The sequence below is a fragment of the Sphaerodactylus townsendi genome, linkage group LG06, assembly GCF_021028975.2.
Source record: "Sphaerodactylus townsendi isolate TG3544 linkage group LG06, MPM_Stown_v2.3, whole genome shotgun sequence".
NCBI lineage: Eukaryota > Metazoa > Chordata > Lepidosauria > Squamata > Sphaerodactylidae > Sphaerodactylus > Sphaerodactylus townsendi.
This window is the reverse complement of record NC_059430.1, coordinates 91,555,207-91,574,521: the sequence shown is the minus strand read 5'-3', so window position 1 is coordinate 91,574,521 and position 19,315 is coordinate 91,555,207. Positions and strand designations below refer to the sequence as shown.

Below are 19,315 nucleotides of genomic sequence, written 5' to 3'. Positions count from 1 at the left end.
TCCACTGGTTGAAGATGTCAGAAGTCCTTCAGAAGTCCTTTTCTGTGTCTACCCATCTTCTGAGGAGCTGGCATAGAAGTTTCTAAATAGTGGTGTTACAGTTCCGAAAGAACTTCCTTTATAAGGTCTGCTTTTTACCTTTATGTTGATATTTAGGCACCAGACTAATGATGTTTTGTTTGCTTGTTTGTTCTGATTCATGTGAGCTGACTTGCTACTTTCTCTTTTAAATTTTTGCTTGCTGTGTTAATTGGGTTTCTGCTTCTTGTATTTCACTTAGATTTCTGTTGTATTCATTTTGTTCGGTTTGACTACTTGTAAATCACTTTAAACAGTTTGAAGGAGCAGGTAATAATTTTAGAATGTAAATAATAATGAATGACTGTGTATTTAGCTGCATACCTGGCAAAGAGCAATTTGATATATCAAGAAATGAGATGGCAGTATGGGAGAAGTTTTGTTTCTTTTTTAGGCCAATATCCATATTTTAACAGTGCATTTATTTTTCCTTAATGTTTCTGCAGCCTGAAAATTTGTTGTACTACAGCCAGGATGAAGAATCTAAAATCATGATTAGTGATTTTGGCCTGTCAAAAATGGAGGGCAAAGGCGATGTCATGTCCACAGCGTGCGGTACCCCAGGATATGTTGGTAAGTCATTTGTTTCATAATTATGCAGGATGGTTCCATATGATCGTGGTAGCAATATAATTGCTATTTTTGGTTTTGGTTTGGATCTGTTTGATTTGTGACCCACAGACTGCAATTCCCAGGGAGACTGGAAACTGGCATTCCTAACTTTATGGCATTATGCCCTACTGAGCCTCGCCCCTCCCTAACCCCTGCCCTCCTCAGACTTCACCACAAAATCTCCAGGAATTTCCCAACCTGGGGCTAGAACCCTTTGTCAGGCCTGTCTACAAGATACCCTCCCTCAAAGGTCAAAATAGGACAGGCAGGGGTCCTGCCCCCCCCCCCTTGCCTTTTGCTGTCATAACTAGACCTGGGATCTGTCATTGCTTAGCAACAACCACTGAGGGAATACTTTGCTGAAAGCTATAGGTGCTTCTTTTATCATTTTAGGTTTTTTAAACCCCCTCCTAATGTATCAGTGGGGTTTCTCTGGGGTCAGAGGGGTCAGTTGACTGAGGCACCATGTGCCTGGATCACATGGGGGGCACATTTTGGCCCCCTGCCTCCCTCTCAGGTGCCATTTTGTGGTGACACACCACTGTTTTTATATTTCACATTTTTTCTGCAGACCTGGGGCCCTTTTCAGGTTTGTAGAGAGATCTGTTTTGCCAGTTCACTGCTGCAGGCACCAGATCTAAGTATCCAAGACTTGGCCTATTTGCTATTAGATTGTAAGATAAATATCTGGGAACAGCAAAACAGCATCAACAACACAGCATGAGGAGAAAAGAGCAGCCTTAGAATAAGGTAAAGGGGTAAAAAAAAGGGAGAAGTAAGAAGCATACAAAACTATACCACATTGACCTCCCATGTGTGTGGTTTGTGGGGGCTTTAGCACCATCTGTCAGTTGTTTTAATGTTTTAATACTTGATTGTTGTTTTATGGCTGTTTTTAATCTGTATTTATTTGATGTTCACTGCCCTGAGCCCAGCTGGGAAAGGACAGGGTATAAATATGAATATTTAAAAAAAATACTTGCTATAGGACAATTGTTTTACTAGGATTGTATATGTTTTGTATCTGTTCCTCAACCTTTTGGGATTTATCAAAGCAGTGAGTGTCACATGAGGACTGCACCTCAGCATGATTAGAGAAGAATATCCCAGGATCCCTTGCAGTGTCATAGGACGGATAGGGGTGTGCCTTTCAGATCACACAGGAGTTACATCCTAGTATTCTCATGTTGTACCGCCACTTGGGACAGCAAAATATCTTGGACCAGTCCAGGAGAGGTATATGTTCTGGGAATAAACTAAGAATTTACCAGATATGCATTCTTCACAAAGTCCATCAGTCTTATACTGCCACGTATAAGTGCACATCCACAGAATCACATGCTCCTCCCTGCCCCCCCATGCTGTTATTTTAAAAAGCACAGCTTTATTACTCCTTGCAAGGTTCTGTAATTATTGTACCCTACTATTTCTTATTATTTGGCGAAACGGGTCGCAGCTAATACTGGATTGGATTTTGCACGTGGTTTGATTTTGTGTAATTCAATTAGAAGCCTCATTTCTGGAGTTCAGGACAGAACTTGTTTGAGAGCTTCATTTGAAAATTCTTCAGGTTGCCTGCTCATCTCCCTTAATTAAAATGTGCTGGGTGATCATTGATCAGAAACAATATGTCTGTTAATGGGAATCTTTTTTTCTCCTTCTCTTGATTGAAAAGTGTGTGAGGAAGAGAACCTTTGACTTCTGCTTTTCAGAAAATAATCCCATTGTACATTCTAGCACTGTAGTTGATATAAGGAAGAAACAGTGCCTTTTTGGAAATAAAGCATCTAATAACATTATAAAGAATCATGTTACTTTGTTTTAATGACTTGGGATGCTCCTCAGGTCATTTCATCCTTATTGCTTTGTTGACAATGAGGGTCCTAAATACCTACCCACATCCCCTTGAGGAAAATTGTTAGGTTTATCAGAACATTTTTGTTTCCCTTGAAATTCCTCTAGAAGTACACTCTCCACGTTTTTCACCCTTCTAAACCTACTAACCTCCTATGAATGTATAAGGATAACTCAGTTGAGAATTGTAGTGTTGGGCCCCAATCTGACCATGTTTTCTCTAATGTACGAATACTTTCTTCCATGGCCCTGGATTCTCATCATCCAGGGCCAGGAAAAGGCAAATTACAATCACAGCACAGCTTAACTAACCACCAACAATAATGTTTTCTACAGTTCCCAAGAAGAATGTACAGAAGGCCACTTTCACTATTTATAGCAGCCAAACTTGAACAGTTCAGGTTCCATATCACCAGACACCAACCTTCGGTGCCAGTTCTCAAGGGGGTAGCAGGCAAGGCAGAGTTTCAATGGGGACATCCATGGCACCGGGCACCACCACTGCATCGCACCGGGCATCCATTGCACCGGGCCCCACCACTGCAGTCACGTGTCAGAAGCGGGGCCAGGGGATGGGAGGGGGCGTGCTTCCCCTCCCTTCATCACTGGAAGCAGGTGCCCCATCATTCCCAGACGAAGGCAGAGGTATGACCTTCACCAGGTCAAAACAACCCATACTCCCCAGCACTAATTTGCCATTGCCAGAGAGCAAAAGTAAAGAAAGCTAGGAAAGAGAAGCAACCCCAGTGGAAGATTCCCACATCCCCATTGGGAGAAATACCAGGATTGGGCTGAAACAAGGCCAGGTTATGATACTTGCTGTGAAGTATTCCCAACTGCACTGATCTAATTTGCCATTTTGCCCACCCACTGCTTCCTTTCTTTTCAGTGCAACCTGCCTTTGAGAAGGTTGCCTGCAGCCTTTTTTGGGAGGAGGGAGCCATGTTTGATCTGTCATTAATTAATAGACCATATCAATTTCACTGATCTATGGAATTATCTGTAGACCAAAGTGTGAAAATAAAAAGAACAATGTGGCCAGAAGAGCTGTTGGATGAGTGAGGGGAGGCAGGGAAGAGTGAGAAAACCCAAAGAGAGAGTAACACATGGCTATCTCCTTCACTTTCCCAGCAAAGGGAGGGGAAAGTCACATTTTACCCACTGTCAGAAACTGGAGACTCTCTGATCTGCGGCGTGGTGGGTTTGGGGGTGGAGGAAACATATGCACAACTGAGACTCTCACCAGAAAGGAATATATGCTCACTGTGGAGCAGACCGCAAGTTCATAAATGGCCCATGTTTTCCAGGATATGAACTGCTCCAAGCCTTACCCATGTGGGTTTCATTACAGACGTTCAAAGAATGGTGGGGATACAAATAGTAGAAATTGGTAAACTCAATTTAAGTAGCCTGGCTCTCTTCCATGTCCAGATTATTGAAAGCGATTAGCATTTAGTAACTCATTAATACATGCAAAACATCTGGATATATTTAGCTGGAAATCACTCCTGGTATGCAGGGCTGTTATAACAGTTACATCACTGCTTTGATTTAATTTAGTTGGAGATTTGGATGAAATATACTTGTTTCTTTGTCCAAGGCAATTTAATAGTTTATTTCTGCGTGTGTATCATTATTCCTGGAAAAGTGACTTTTTATTATCTTTTAATTCAAAAACAAATATAATATTTTAATTGAAAATGAGCTTTTGCCCTAGTGGAACAGAGGGTATTTCTCATCCGGTGCCCCAGGCTGAACATGCAACATACCCACACACCATGGTTATAATTGCTAATGCTGATTGCCTGTTTGTGGATGGAGGGAAAGAAGAAATAATTCCAAATACTTGTACCAGCAGGTGTCCAGTTCTGTGATAGCTAACACCTACTTCAGCGGCCCGGCTTTTGACAGGTGGTTCTTTTAGAGATCATATTACCCCTGTGCTGTACCATCTGCACTGGCTCCCAGTGGAATTCCGGATCGTCTTCAAGGTGTTGGCGTTAACCTTTAAGGCCCTCAGCGGCTTGGGGCCTTCATACCTGCAAGACCGTCTAACCCCATATGTCCCAAATAGGCCTCCAGAGGCCAATTTGCTGGTAGTCCCCGGCCCCTCGTCGATACGGCTGGCCTCTACCCGGGCCAGGGCCTTTACGGCCCTGGCCCCGTCCTGGTGGAATGCTTTACCATCTGCTTGGTGAGTTCCGAAGGGCCTGTAAGACCGAGTTATTCCACCGGGCCTTTGGGGATGCCAGCCGCAGACTGCCTGCCCCCCCTGGAGCCCCCACGACAGTTTTGCCATCTTCAGCATTGCCTGATCACTGATACCATCCATTTTTGGGCAATGCTGGCCCCCCTGGCCTTTGGGTTGGGCGCCATCTGTGCATGCATTTGGGCATGCATTTTTATTTGTACTCTCTGGAATTGCTGCTACAATGTATTTTAATGTATTTTAATGTTTTATCATTATATTGTATTTTATGAGACCTTATATTGTATTTGTTTTATGTCTCATTGTACACCGCCCAGAGCCCTTCGGGGCTTGGGTGGTCTATTAAGCCAAATAAATAAATAAATAAATACTGTCTATTCTGCAGAGGGGGTCCCTTTTCACAGCCTATTGCTATATACAGTGATCTGCACAGGAGCCTAAATAACAGGTTTATTAAACCACTTAAACACATCTTATTGTGACATGCCTCTGAAGAGGCCAACCACTGATTCTGGTGAAATATTAGGAGCTAAAACTGCCAGACCGCAACTACACATCTTAGAAAACTAACAACAACCAATTAAACCACTCCATAATTGAAATATTTCATCCTTTTACATTTTAGTAGTTGCCAGTTCCTTTCCCCACAACCACTAGTCCAGGGGTAGGGAACCTGCGGCTCTCCAGATGTTCAGGAACTACAATTCCCATCAGCCTCTGTCAGCATGGCCAATTGGCCATGCTGGTAGGGGCTGATGGGAATTGTAGTTCCTGAACATCTGGAGAGCCGCAGGTTCCCTACCCCTGCACTAGTCTTACCTTCATGGCTTGTTGCCCAGGTAACAGGAGGCAAATACACTAAAATGACTGTCATTCCATGTGATTATACCCACTAGTTCTCTTGCTGCTGTTACACCTGATGTACCACTGAGTGGTTGTGGTGGGTTTTCTGGGTTGTGTGGCCGTGGTCTGGTGGATCTTGTTCCTAACATTTCGCCTGCATCTGTGGCTGGCATCTTCAGAGGTGTATCACAAAGGGAAGTCTGTGTGTAAGCTCAAAAAAAATTTTTTTTTACTGTGTGTCCTTTACAATTGGAGGTGGCAGCAATAGATTAATGGCAGAGGGCTGCCACTGCAAGCAAGCTGTCTAAATACATGAAAAAGCAATGTAATTGTGCAAATCTGTGCATTCAAAATTGTGCATTCAAACTCACTAGGATCCATCCAAAATATCTCTCTGAAGAATCAGTTCCCTGTTTGAGCATGACCAGTAATGATGCAGGTACTATTCTGATCTGTGTTGCAAAAATGCAGAATGACATAAAACAGTGAAAACATAGAAGGAAGTCTAAGTTGCAGAACCATAATTCTTTTGCAGAGCACTAATTCTGGTTTCTCAGCCCCTGTGGCATTCTTGAGGCAAGCTGCTACAACCACTACACTTCATTCTTCAAATTTCTCAAGGTGCAGTGCCAGACTTATCTCTTGGATCCCTTTGCAAGAGAAGCACCTCTAATGGTGTCACACTGCACGGAATTGCTCTCTCATCCCAGAATCTTTCATTTGGCAGATGGTGCCATGGTACCGTACAGATATCACAGTGATAGGTATGAGTTAAAACTTTTCAGGTTTCCAAAAGTTTTGTTTTTCTGGCAAAAAAATAGATGGTTTTTCCTCAGTCACTCCTGTTGTTTTTATTTGTAGTCCTCTGATCTGTCAGATGTTGATTAGGAGTATGATTCATGGTTTAAAAATAAAAGCTCTTTCAATTCCAAACTCTGTATGTGGGGGCTTATGCCAGGAAGGGGGCAATCAGAGGTGGCCCGGATTCGTTGGCAAGTGGATTGCTGGCCTCCCCTCATCCATCTGGCAGCTGTTCTCTCATCTATTTGGGAGAGGGGGATATACAAAGAAGAGCTTTCATATCCTCCTAAACCCTCTTGCTCCTACCTTGCAGAAAAATAGGTTCTATAATTTCTTCTTTTTATTCTTAATGGCCCTTTCTACACATGCAAGTTAAAAAGTTGTCTGGCAGGAAATTAAATGCTTCCTCCGTGGAATTCTGCACTGTTTTTCTCCCTTTAGTTTTGAAAATATTTTATTTTTCTCTGTTTTAAGTGAAAACTTATTTACAACTGTTCTTTTGCCTGAAATGTTTCTGAGCTGTCTTCCCTTGTTGTGTGGTCACTTTTAAAATGTTTTATCTTCCCTGCTGCCGTTTTCCATGCCTCTGTGCTGTTGCTCAGCTTTCCCTTCAGCACCATTTTTTCCATCCTTGAGCTGATCTTTCCTCCCTCTTTATTTTCTATCATTTTTGGCTGTCTGGGTGAATCTACGAAGCACCAATTACAGGAAGCTACAGAACATTGAAGCAAAGAGGCATCATCCACACGAATAAGCAAAAAAAAGTTTTTTTTAACCATTCACAGCAACCATGAAACGTTTGGAGAATGTGAGGGTGGGCAAACATTGTGGTAAAGTGGGTTTTTGAAAACATTCTTCAAATGTTTTAACCAATCTGTGGGGAAAGGGTCAATATCCCACAAAACCTTTTTCCCAAGCTTTCTGACTAAATGCAGTGTTTTTGTTCTCTAATATGAATTTGCAGGAAGATTTAAGTATGGCCCAACTGATCACATCTATGATATGAGAGAGTTGGTGGTGTGACAGAGTGTCAACTAAGAGATACGTAGGTGCAAATATCCACCATGCCATGCATCTCACTGACCTTGGGACAATCACATGCTCTCAAACTAACTTACCTCACAGAATTGTTGTGAGGAGACAGTGTGGAGAGATGAACCATGTACACCAGCCTGGGCTAGACTGTATTTTTTGTTTTTATATATATGATGGTTGCCACCTTGAAACCAGAAGGAGAAGGGTGGCATACAAATATAATAAATACATAAATAAAATTGTTTCAAACATGTATTAGCTACCTTTCCCAAAACCTACTTGAGATGGCTTATAGCTAAAACATAAAGAGAAACTACACCCACATCTGACATTCTACATACAAACTACATTCACCTTTGTTGAATAGACCACTTCACATGTTCATGTATTACTACTGCTGCTCCTCACTAAATGAGGGAGGGAGTGCGGGACTGTTCAATCAGTGGTGTCAATTTGGAAAATGTCAGTGATAGGAGAAGAATGGAAGGAAGAAGAGATACACATTCCTTTTTCGACCATGATGTTCAAGATATGACAGTTTTACTGTATATACCTATCAAATGGGTGTGGCATTTAACTTATGTGTGTCTCTAAAGCATCTATGTCATGCTCTTCCTTCCCCTGTCTGGATTCCTGGCCTTCCCTTGGTGTATCCAGGTTCACTCCTTCCCCAAGTGAGGTGGCTTCCTCTCAGCTCAGGGTCTGGCTGAGTTGAAAACTCAGGGTCTGGCTGCAGGAACCAGCAGTCCATGGGCACTGGTTCTGTTTCTTCTGGTTCTGTTTCTTCTGGTTCTGTTTCTTCCAGTCATTCATTTTCTCTCTGCCTCTCCCTCTATCTCTCTTTCCTTTTTGTCTGTCTCCCTCTTTCCTTTGCTCCCCTTTGGCATTTTGCCTGCCTCCTTTGATCATCTCCCATCTCCTCCTCCCCCATCCCAACTCTGCCCCGTGATGCTTCTCATCTGGACCATCTCTCCCTCCTCCTGCCAACAGGTAGTCCTTTGCTCACTCTGCCCATGTCTCTATTGGCCAATTCCCCCAAGATCCCACCCCTTTTTATAGGGTTGGCTGCAGAGGTGGGATCCAACCAGTTCTCACCACTTCTCTAGAAGTGGTTACTATTTTTTTCTGAGTGCCAAGAAGTGGTTACTAAAGCAGCCTCCCTGCCCAATAGGGACTGGAGGTGGGTGTGTGGAGAAACAAAAAAATGGAAATGAGTAGGTTAAATTAAAAATACAGCAACAATGGATTTAAACAAAAATGTTGGAAAAAAGATTTCTTTTTTAACTAAAATGAACATTGGGGGACCCTGGACACTCCTATTATAGAATAAATGTCTTCCCTCCCCCGTCTTTGTTACAGCTCCTGAAGTTCTTGCCCAGAAACCCTACAGCAAAGCAGTAGACTGTTGGTCCATTGGAGTCATTGCTTATATCCTGTAAGTACCAACAAGCAAGTTCCTGTTACTAATTTATTCATTAGTCTAAAATATTATACCTCACAGGTTTGGACCATGGTGCATGGATGGGCAGCTGTTTCTAAATGGGGGTTACAGTACAGGCACAAATGGAATGTTTCTTGAGCTTCTCCTGAATTGTCTCCTGCTCTAGCTCTGGATCTCTTGCATTGAGCAGGGAGTTGGACTAGATAGCCTACAAGGCCCTTTCCAATTACAGGGCTTTATTACAAAGTATTAGACAAGTTGTACAGCTGAGGTGACTGTTGCCTGGATCACTGTGGCTAGATCTGAGCAGGATAGGTAGGAGGCCTGCCTGCGGAAGATGGAAAAAAGCCACCCTTGTTGTGCGTGTGACTTGGGCCTCCATAGACAAGTAGGACCCCATAGCATACCCAGGCTTTAGACAGATGTAACAGGTTTTAATGACACACTGTCAAATAGTGGTGGTTGGAAATCCCACACACACAACTTCCCCCCCCCCCCAACCACAAGACCTTTGTCTTCAATGGATTCAACCTCAGTCTACTCTTTCTCAACCATCCTAACACAGCATCCAGACAGTGTGCCAGAGTGTCTGGGGCGGCAGCCAGCTGGTCCTCCATCAACAGAAAAAGCTGGGTGTCATCCACATATTGGTGTCAGCCCAGCCCAAACAAGCTGTGCCAGGAGCTGCATATAGATGTTAAACAACATTGGGGAGAGGATAGTCTCTTGTAGCACTTCACAATCAAGTGGATGCTGCTGGAATGTCCCCCCCCCCCCACAAGTATCACTTACTGTTGTCAGTTCTAGAGAAACAAGGATAGCCTCTGCAGGGCTGTACCCTGAATTCTGGCATCATTGAGACAGTGGGACAAAAGATCATGATTGACCATGTCAAATGCTGCGGTGAGGTCTAGTAATACCATCAGCAATACCAGCAGCGCCATGACAATAAATATGTAGATTCTGGGTGAACCAACAAAGGAAGGCCTTCATCCTCAAACTAGCTGGCTTGCTGGTACTGGGAAGAGAGTCTGAGTCATTCCCAGACTTCAGATGCAAAGAGAAAGCCATGTGAAGAAGAAGCATGTATCTTTTCTGAGAACTTTATAAGATTAATGGAAACATGCCTCTTTGGGAAGCTTTTGGAATTGTGGCAGAGCCAGTTTGGGATATTTGGTCACTGGTGGTTGGGAAGGAACTGGACCCATTGAGCACCTCAGCACTAGTTCCTCCCCAAGCAGTTACTTGGGTGGAGAACTGGCCCTTGTCATTGTAACATTTTAAAATATGTTTAGATAGCAGATATTTTAATTATTTTCATTTGTGATCATTTCATTATATATGTTTTTCTTATTATGAGCTGTGATTTCAGCTTAAGTTGGTGGGTTTAGCAGGACACATTTTTTTGAAATTCCATATTTCTGTTAATATGCATGGACATAGAACAATGATAAATGAAGCTACTGCTTCTGCCCTAGTGCTGCTTTTGATATCTGAATGAATAAATTTCAACGGGGTGGTAGGGAATAAAATCTCACATAAATAAGAAGTGTTAAGAAATCCAACATCTGGTTCTGTGCCAAGTTTAATTGCATCCAGGCCTCAGAGACTTTTGTCATCCAACCTGCTAACAAAAAACTCACTTTGGTAATTTTAACAGATTGAAACATCCTGTTATTCCATATGCTGTAGCAATTTCATTTAAAACAACTATATTATGGATCTTGGGGGTTGTTTCTTTCCTGTTATAATTTTCCAGTTTTTTTCCTTGTGGTGCTCCTCTTGGCCTGTCTCAACTGGCTTCCTCTCAGTCATCTTGCTGTAAGTCACAGAGGAATCCCTAAGACTCAGAATGGGAAGTAGATGGGGTTGCTCTACCTCATTTCTCTCTACCAAGGCAGCAGCTTCCACAGCCATGAGCTGAGCATGTTTCTCCTCTCTTCAGTCATCAGGAGCCTCCCTTTCATGTCCCTATGTTCTCCACCCCTCCCCCGCTGACACCCAGTGCAGGCCCCGGCCCCACCCACCCTTAGGGCCTTGGCCAATTGCTGGCATAGGAGACAACTATCTCCATGAACTCTATCCATCACCTACACATGCCTCTGCTGCCCCTCTGGGCTCTTCCTAGGGTGTAGTGAGTCTACCCTCCAGTTATTCCCAGAGAGCCTTTCCATAGGGCTGGGCTGCCAGCCACTTGAGCCTTTTCCTGGGGTGTTGCCCCCTCCATCATTCCTGGGTCCACCCCCAAATCCCAGCCACACTGCTGGCTTTCCTAGAAGTGGCTCTTTTTGGTTCTCTTGGCCTGTTTTCTACCAAGGGTTGCCAACATCTGGATAGTGACTATTACAGCTGATCTCCAGGCTGCAGAATATTCGGCTAAAACTGCATTATCTCAGCTATAACATATTGTTTGGTCCTTATTATTGTTACTAATTATTTGAAAAGTACATAAATGGAAGGACTGGAATGTTGTCATCCTGGCAGTGTAGAGCTGTGTGATGAGAAGTTAGCAGTAATGGTGACAGTGTTTGAGAACAGCCACATACATTTCAAGAATGGTGCATTTTCTCCCTGTCCTTGTTTAGAAGATCCTCACATTGTTCCCTGTGGGAAGCTGCATGTGCTCCAGGGTGCCATTTCATGGCACTGTGGGGTAGATACACATTAACTGGATGCTTTGAATGGGTGTGGAAAGAAAGTGCCACTCACTTCTGCTCCTGCTTCTTGAAATGGCCAAAGTGACTTTCATCAGGAAAGCTGGTGCAAATTTCCAGTGGCAGGGGACAGCAAGGGAGGTTTCCAGTATAGTTCACTGGAGGGTAAAACACTAGGTTCTTCTCTTCATCACAAAATGAAAAATTTCATTTTTTGTTATTTATTGTCTGCATTGGTACTCAAGGGGATTACACAGTAACTAAAACAACATAATAAGGTATGCAGGTGTGAGCAATTCTGCTTGTGTAGCTTAGGTAACTTGCTCTGATTCTGTACATGCTGGGTGGACTTCCACATCAGTGGGAATTGGATAGATGTTGTGGGAGTTGTATTAATTTGATATTCTGCATTCGGGCATGAATGTATGTGCACTCTACAAATAGATTTAATAGCATTTCCACCTTCAAAGGGAGCTCCAGCAGCTGTAGTTCAGGGAAGGGTGAGAGTTTGGGGTCCCTAACCAAAAATTATCATCTCCTTAGGATGCCTATAAAGTGGTATAAAGTCATCTTGGCTCTGTATCATCCATCTGTCCATACAGCCTCTGTTTCTTTGCAAAGTCACATGTGCCACATCCCAATCCCTTTAAACAGGCCTTCCTGCACCTTCTCCATTGTCCTTTCAAAAGCTCTTCCTTCACCATCTCCACTTCCTATGTGTCACCCTTCCTTCTCCTCCCCTTCAACTCTGTCGGACTGTCTCAGCATCTCAGCTGGGAGATTTTGAAAATGCTGTAATAGACAGGAAAGAGGAAAGAAACGGGTGCCAGAGCCCTGCTTTTTGCTGCAGATCTCAAATGCGTGAGCTAAAAAGTATAGTTTAAAAAAAACAGAATACAGAAAATTAGTCTCCTTGCCTCTCAGACAAGTTTTTTTTTAATTCCCCTTTGTCAGAGATGGCTTAAGGGGAGAATGAGAAAGATTTTGATCCTTAAGTGGAGAGCCTGGAAGAAAGCACAATCACCCCAGAGGAGCCCAGCCAAGGCTGATCTGTACTAAGTGGCTTCTTGGCAGAAACAATGTGAAGAATTATTGTGGCTTTGTTTTGTCTCTGAAGAATGCATTAAATTAGAAGAGGATTGCCTGATTGATTAGGAGCCTCTCTGGATTTTTGGACAAGGCAGGGTAGAAAAGTAACAAGACAAAAGTGAAACTTTCAAACAGGAAACAACATTCAACATTCAGTGTGTTAAGAATGTGTTCACCCATACGTGTACAACTTTTAAAAGTTGCAATTCTTTAATGGCAAGTGAATCAAAAGGGTTTGGTTGGAGAGTAAAAGAACTGTTGGTTGTATACTTATTCATTTCAGGCCCCTTAGAGGTCTCTCAAAAAAAGGAACTCCCTTCACCCCCATTTAAGGGCTGCCACCTGATCTGCTCTCTCCCTAAGATTACATCATGCAAGGAACCCCAGGCAAGCAGAAGAATAGAAGCTACAGCAAATGCAGTCTTGCTAGCTGGGGAGATTCTGAACCTGAAAGAAGAAAAAATCCTGAGACAATGGCTTATCCAAAGACTAGCACTGGAGACAGGCAACCAGATTTCAATTAAGAACATCCAGGAATTACATCAGTTTGCCTTTTTGACACTCCTCTACTATCATTCACTTAGCCTTCTGTTTACAGCATAGGCAAAAATCACCTGTCAATAGTGTGAGCATTAACTCTGCATTACCTCAGTGTTACCTCAGAAATCATGTGCCATGTTATTAAATATTATTCCATGTTGGACAGCTATTAAATTCAACATGAAAGGCTATGTTCCGTGCACCAGAAATGTAGTTTGATAGGCTTCAATGTGGGTGCAGCTTCACAGATTTTTGTGGAAGGATTCCCCAGCTACAGGGTTATAAAGGCAGGGCACAGGGAGAAAAAAAACCCTTTAGATTTCCAGCCTTGGAAAAAAGAGGGCAGAAGCAGGAACCAGGTGTGAGTTTAGACTGTACCAATGGGGTACAATTGGGCTGGTTTTAGAAATGTAAGTGGCCAGGGAGAATTCATACTGTAGGGAAGACCAAAAATGCACTATTTTTGCAAGGGTTTCTATGCTGCTTTTGCTGCGTTTGTTCAGAAAGTCTATTGTTTGTATATCTCAACTGGTGACAAATCTGCCAAGTGTTTGGAACCCCCCCCCCCCCCCCCCACACACACAAAATTCATTTTTACTGTGCTAGATACAAGCAAAGAAAATAAAAAGTTTATTGAGTACCCAGTAGGCCTTCTTTATGGGTGGTGTGTGTGGGTATGTGCTGTGTTTGGTTTTTTGGGCCCATATGTTTTATTGGCATCAGAAAAGCTAGTATTGAAAGTCTCAAGGACATTGCAGGGAAAATCTTGTAATTCTTTCTAAGTGTCTTCCTGTCCTTTGATTTAAAATGTCCTACTTTTTACATTTTGTTTATTAGGCTCTGTGGGTATCCACCCTTCTATGATGAAAATGACTCTAAACTTTTTGAGCAGATCCTTAAGGCAGAATATGAATTTGATTCTCCATATTGGGATGACATCTCTGAGTCTGGTAAGGAGCAAATATAATCACAATAGCTACTAATGCAAAATCCACTCATTAGCACTTACTGTGTACACTTTTGTTCTGCTAAATCTTGTGTTACAGTGTTCTCTTCCCCTCTTGTCCCAGATGCACACTCTTATCTTCCCTTTTGCTTCCTGGAGCATCTCAGGTGACCTCCCGCCATCCCCCCCATTCCCCAGCTTTCCTAGGAGAATAAATCTCTATAATGTAGAATCATCAGGGTTGTGTATGTGTGTGTTGAATCTTATGGGAAATATGCAAAATGTAGAATTAGGTGCAAAATTCAACTTAGCTTTAATTTTAGAAAGTTAAATTCTATCACTTGTAGGTATGAAGATAATGCTTAAATGTTTACCTAGGGAAAATTCAGAGCTGAGAGATGTCCACCAACATTTGCTCACTTTTCACAATTTAGTAGTGTAGTAGTTGCAGGGTTCAATTTTTCTTTGTGCAGACTTTAGACAGATTTGGCACAGAACTTTATTTATTTTTTTAGTGCGTGCAGCTCCTGGAATGAAAGTTAAAATATTTTCCCAACAATTGTGTTAAAAAGTTCTAAGTATCATGCTAATACTACATTTTGTAAGTAAGAAATCAGTCTCCTGAAAAAACAGATAACATCACATTCTTACAAATAAAATATCATCTGGTTAGATGCTTTAATGTTGAATTAAATTATATAAGACATGGCCATTCAGTGGACAGACTTGATTGTTACTGCCGTAATGCCTTGTATGCATAAAATGTTGCTTACTTAATTGACTTATTGGGAAATTCAGCTAATATTCTTGTTGCTGCTGCTGCTGTTAGTGTTGTTATTATTGTGCATCCTTGAAGAACATCATCCTAGTGGTTCAGTTAACATCTTTGCTGGCTAAATTAAGATGAACCTTTGATACTACTGTGTGTCTTCATTGTTCCAGACATCAAGTACATTTCTTTTTCTTTTCCCTCTGGACACAGCTAAAGATTTTATTCGAAATCTGATGGAGAAAGATCCAAGTAAAAGATACACCTGTGAACAAGCAGCCCGACATCCATGGTAAGCATATTTAGTTGATTGCATTGTGCAGAAACTTTCAAAGTAATTTTGTCTTCATTAATTGGTGATATCAAAGGAGTAAAATCAGGAAGTACACACACGCGCGCGCCCGCGCGCACAACAATGACCCTGGAAATCATTACTTCAAAGTCTGACACAGCATCACCAGTGACATTGATTTCAACAGCACAAAGCTGTGATTGCAATCACATTATATTCTTAAGCCTGAAAATCAGTCCTTGAGGCCAAAGAAAGTATTAATGGAAAAAGGAAGGGAATACTATAACTTTTTTCACTGACAATAAAATATACACACTTATGAGAAGCAGCTGATGCTCAATGCAAGGGGAGGGTACGTAGAGTAGCATGGTGTTCGACCCCTAATACCCTCATGTGTATGCCACAATGACTGTCTGGTGCTCATGTGTCTATTTGCCATGTTTGTTACTTAATAATGCATGAGCCTTTGACTTCAGTTTGGAGCAGCATATGTATATAAATATATAAATAAACATATATGATGATAATACATGCAGACTCTGTGCACATGGCAGGGCTGTCCACTTTCAGGTAGTAGCTGGAGATCTCCTGGGATAACAACTGATCTCCAAGTGACAGAGCTCAGTTCACCAGGAGAAAATAGCTGCTTTGTAAGGTGATAAACAAGAACAAAAGACGTAGTGTAGGTATCAGAAAAGAACCACTAAGCTGCTAATAATATCATGAACACCCTGAAAAGTGTCAGGTGCTTTACTGACACCAAAAGTGTTCTATGTGAAAGTGCAAAAGGCAATACATGAACAATAAATGCAGAGGTCCCTTCAGTAGGCGCCACTTATGGCCATCCGTGCTATCCAATACATATTTCAATTGTATGGCCTTACAAGCATGGACACCTCAACTGGGACATCATCATTATCTCGGCAAGCTGATAGTCACTAAATACAAAGAGCAAGCCTTAAGACAATCTCTAAATGCATATGACAAGTTTTTAAATTCAATAGTACTCCAGTCACAGGTAGAAAAAGCCACTCTGTGAATAGATATAAATTGGCAATACCAACTTATCAACTTGATGGGAGAAAGTGAATTACAAAGTCTTGATATACCAAATTTACCCACCTGGAGACTGTGCGTTATCTGTTCACAGCGTGGCTTCTTCCATCTGTGACTGGGGTACTGTTGAATTTAAGACTGGTCCTGTGCAATCATTAAGCACTATTGCATGGACGTTGATGCTAAGAAGAGGTAGCAGTTGGGAGAGCAGCCTAGTGGTCTTCTTTGCAGGCACACCATCCCTCCCTCCTTCCCCACTGTGGATTGCTTTTAATAGTAATTGTAATTGTTCTTGTTATGTTATTTCTTATATATATGTATATATGTATACACACACAAACCCACACAATAGCAGAAGGAGAACTTTGGTCAGGAAGGAAGAGCTCTCAATGCTTTGCAGATCTTTGCAGAAACTTGCTAGAACCTTCCACAGCAGGCCTGTGGATGTGTAGTCCCAGTATGTGCTGCACGGAAGACCACTAGATGAACAACAGTTACAGGTAAGCAGCAACACTGTTATTCTCCAACTTCCAGAAGCAGAGCATACTTTTATGCTTACTCTGCTTTTGGAAACCCACTTACAAAGTAACTGTACTTTCCCTTTTATATTTCCTTTGTCCTTCCTGATCTCAGTACACACCTGTGTACGTGGTCCATTTTGGGTCCCAAACCTGCAGTCTGAACACCACTTAGAGAACAGATAGGGAACTGAACAATGGAACTTTACAAGTAGGGGTATGCAAAACAAAATTGGTAAAAGGTTGATTCGGATCTAATGGACCTGAATGGGGCGGGGGGTAAATCCAGATATTACTGAACCAACCTCCATATCTATTAGACCCATATCTGAACCCTCCTCCCAATTTTCCTTTCTACATCTTCCCCCACTTACCTTGACTACCAGCTCTGACAGGTGTAAAGACCTGCCTCTGAGCCCATGTGGAGCCTGGAGGCATCAGGTGGCCTGAGAAGATCTGCTTTTCAGCTCTATTTAAATTCCCACCATTTGGTTTCTGGTGAAAAATACTGCTCAGGTTTGGGGGGCGGGGGAGTTGTTTGGCTTTGCCGAATTCACAACCCTGTGTGTGTGTGTGTGTGTGTGTGTGTGTTTGTGTGTGTGTGTGTGTGTGTGTGAGAGAGAGAGAGAGAGAGAGAGAGAGAGGGGGGGGAGGCAGGGGGGTAGCTGCAGCTTCCACAGGCTATTGGTCCCTCACAGGCTATTGGATCATACTCAAGAAAGAGGATAAACCATCACAGATTTGATATAAAGGACAGGAATATTAGTAAACCTATGAGGGACCTTGTCAGCTGCCGTGGCCATTCCATCAAGAACCTCAGAGTAGTGATCTTGAAACAAATCATTTCAAGAAGAGGGATGGAAGATGAAAACGGCAGAAAAAAGGCTGATTTAAAAAATTGAAATGTCATGAACCAAGGGTTCAGCAGGTATTAAGGACTCATCTCTCCTGATAAAACCTGATGCAAGAAATGGAGGTAGATTACTTTAAGACAGCAGCCCAAGGAGGTAATTCCTTTTGTATTTCGAACAATTACATTCTGGGGCTTGTTGCTCACTGTTCCATTTCAGCCTCTGATGAATTGCACTGTGATGAATTGCCTCTCACACTCTTAAAAGTAAAGCAATAAAACTTCAACAGGCTACAATGATCAATACTTTATATTGATAGGTGTACACCCAACTCCCTCTTTCTTTACATTTGTGGCCTGGGAGTCTCTGTGTTGTAGCTCCTCTTTGGGCTACAAAGACACTTGGAGAAGCCCCAGGCCATTTGGAAGGAGCCCGAGCTGTGGCTCTCCCTTTGATTGCATTGAACCAGTTGCCAAGAGAGACAACACAGAAAGGAACCACCACATGCCTAAACTATAGTGATTGCCTAAAACAAGTGTGTCCAACCCTGGTGCTCCAGATGTTTTGGACTAGGATTCCCATCAGCCCTGCCAGAATAATGCTGGCAGGGACTGATGGGAATTGTAGTCCACAAACATCTGGAGAACCAGGGTTGGACGCCCCTGGCCTAAAAAGTAAAGAATGAGTCAGGCAAAGATTTCTGTGCAAATACATGTATCATATATGTATACTCATCAGAGAGCCAGGATTGATTGATATGATGGGATCTGACCAGAAGAAGAAGAAGAAGAAGAAGAAGAAGAAGAAGAAGAAGAAGAAGAAGAAGAAGAAGAAGAAGAAGAAGAAGAAGAAGAAGAAGAAGAAGAAGAAGAAGAAGAAGAAGAAGAAGAAGAAGAAGAAGAAGAAGAAGAAGAAGAAGAAGAAGAAGAAGAAGAAGAAGAAGAAGAAGAAGAAGAAGAAGAAGAAGAAGAAGAAGAAGAAGAAGAAGAAGAAGAAGAAGAAATCTACCATAATAATAAACAACCTTGAAAAGCATCTGAAAAGCCTAAACTTGGACAGAACATCAGTCCACATGCTGCAGAAGCAGCAGTTCTAGGAACTGCACATATCCTACGCAAATACCTCTAATATCCTAGGTCCTTGGGAAGGACTCGATATTCAGAGATAAATTTCAGACACTTGTGCTGTGTTGTTATGTGTACAACAACCACCACCACCAGCTGAGGTCATCCCAGTGGTAATCGGCACGCTGGGTGCCATCCTGAAAACACTAGGGCAGCACTTGAAACATCTTCAAATTGACAAAATTAACATCTGTCAAATTCAGAAGGCAGCCCTGCTGGGATCCACATGAATACTACACTGATACATTACAACTTCCTAGGCCTCTGGGTGAGGCTCAAATTGTAATGAAGGCCTACAACCAGCTAAATCTGTGAAATCTACCATAATAATAATGAAAGAACTGCCTGGAAATATAACATGTGATTGTATACTGTGTATACAATTGTATATTGTGATATCATAAAGGTGCAGCTATCAGGGAGCCAAGATTGGCTGTGGCTTCTTCTTCATATAGCAACTATCTTCCTTGTAAAACAGCTATTTAAATCTGCAAATCCATATCTATAAAAATCTAGCAACAGCAGTAGCCAGACCACATTTTGAAAAATCCATGTGTACACTTGGAAAAAAACTCAGGTTTGCCAGCGTATAATATGTAAAAC

General features: G+C 42.3%; 1 protein-coding gene across 2 annotated transcripts in view; it reads left to right on the top strand.

Moving 5' to 3' along the window:
* Positions 1 to 19,315, top strand: part of CAMK1D (calcium/calmodulin dependent protein kinase ID) — a 195,686-nt gene that overhangs the window by 160,499 nt on the left and 15,872 nt on the right. For both annotated transcript variants that reach the window (XM_048500590.1, XM_048500591.1), the window contains 4 exons: positions 525 to 651; positions 8,792 to 8,867; positions 13,994 to 14,106; positions 15,085 to 15,163. In XM_048500590.1, the coding sequence (XP_048356547.1) occupies positions 525 to 651; positions 8,792 to 8,867; positions 13,994 to 14,106; positions 15,085 to 15,163 (395 nt within the window). The remainder of the gene's footprint in view (positions 1 to 524; positions 652 to 8,791; positions 8,868 to 13,993; positions 14,107 to 15,084; positions 15,164 to 19,315) is intronic.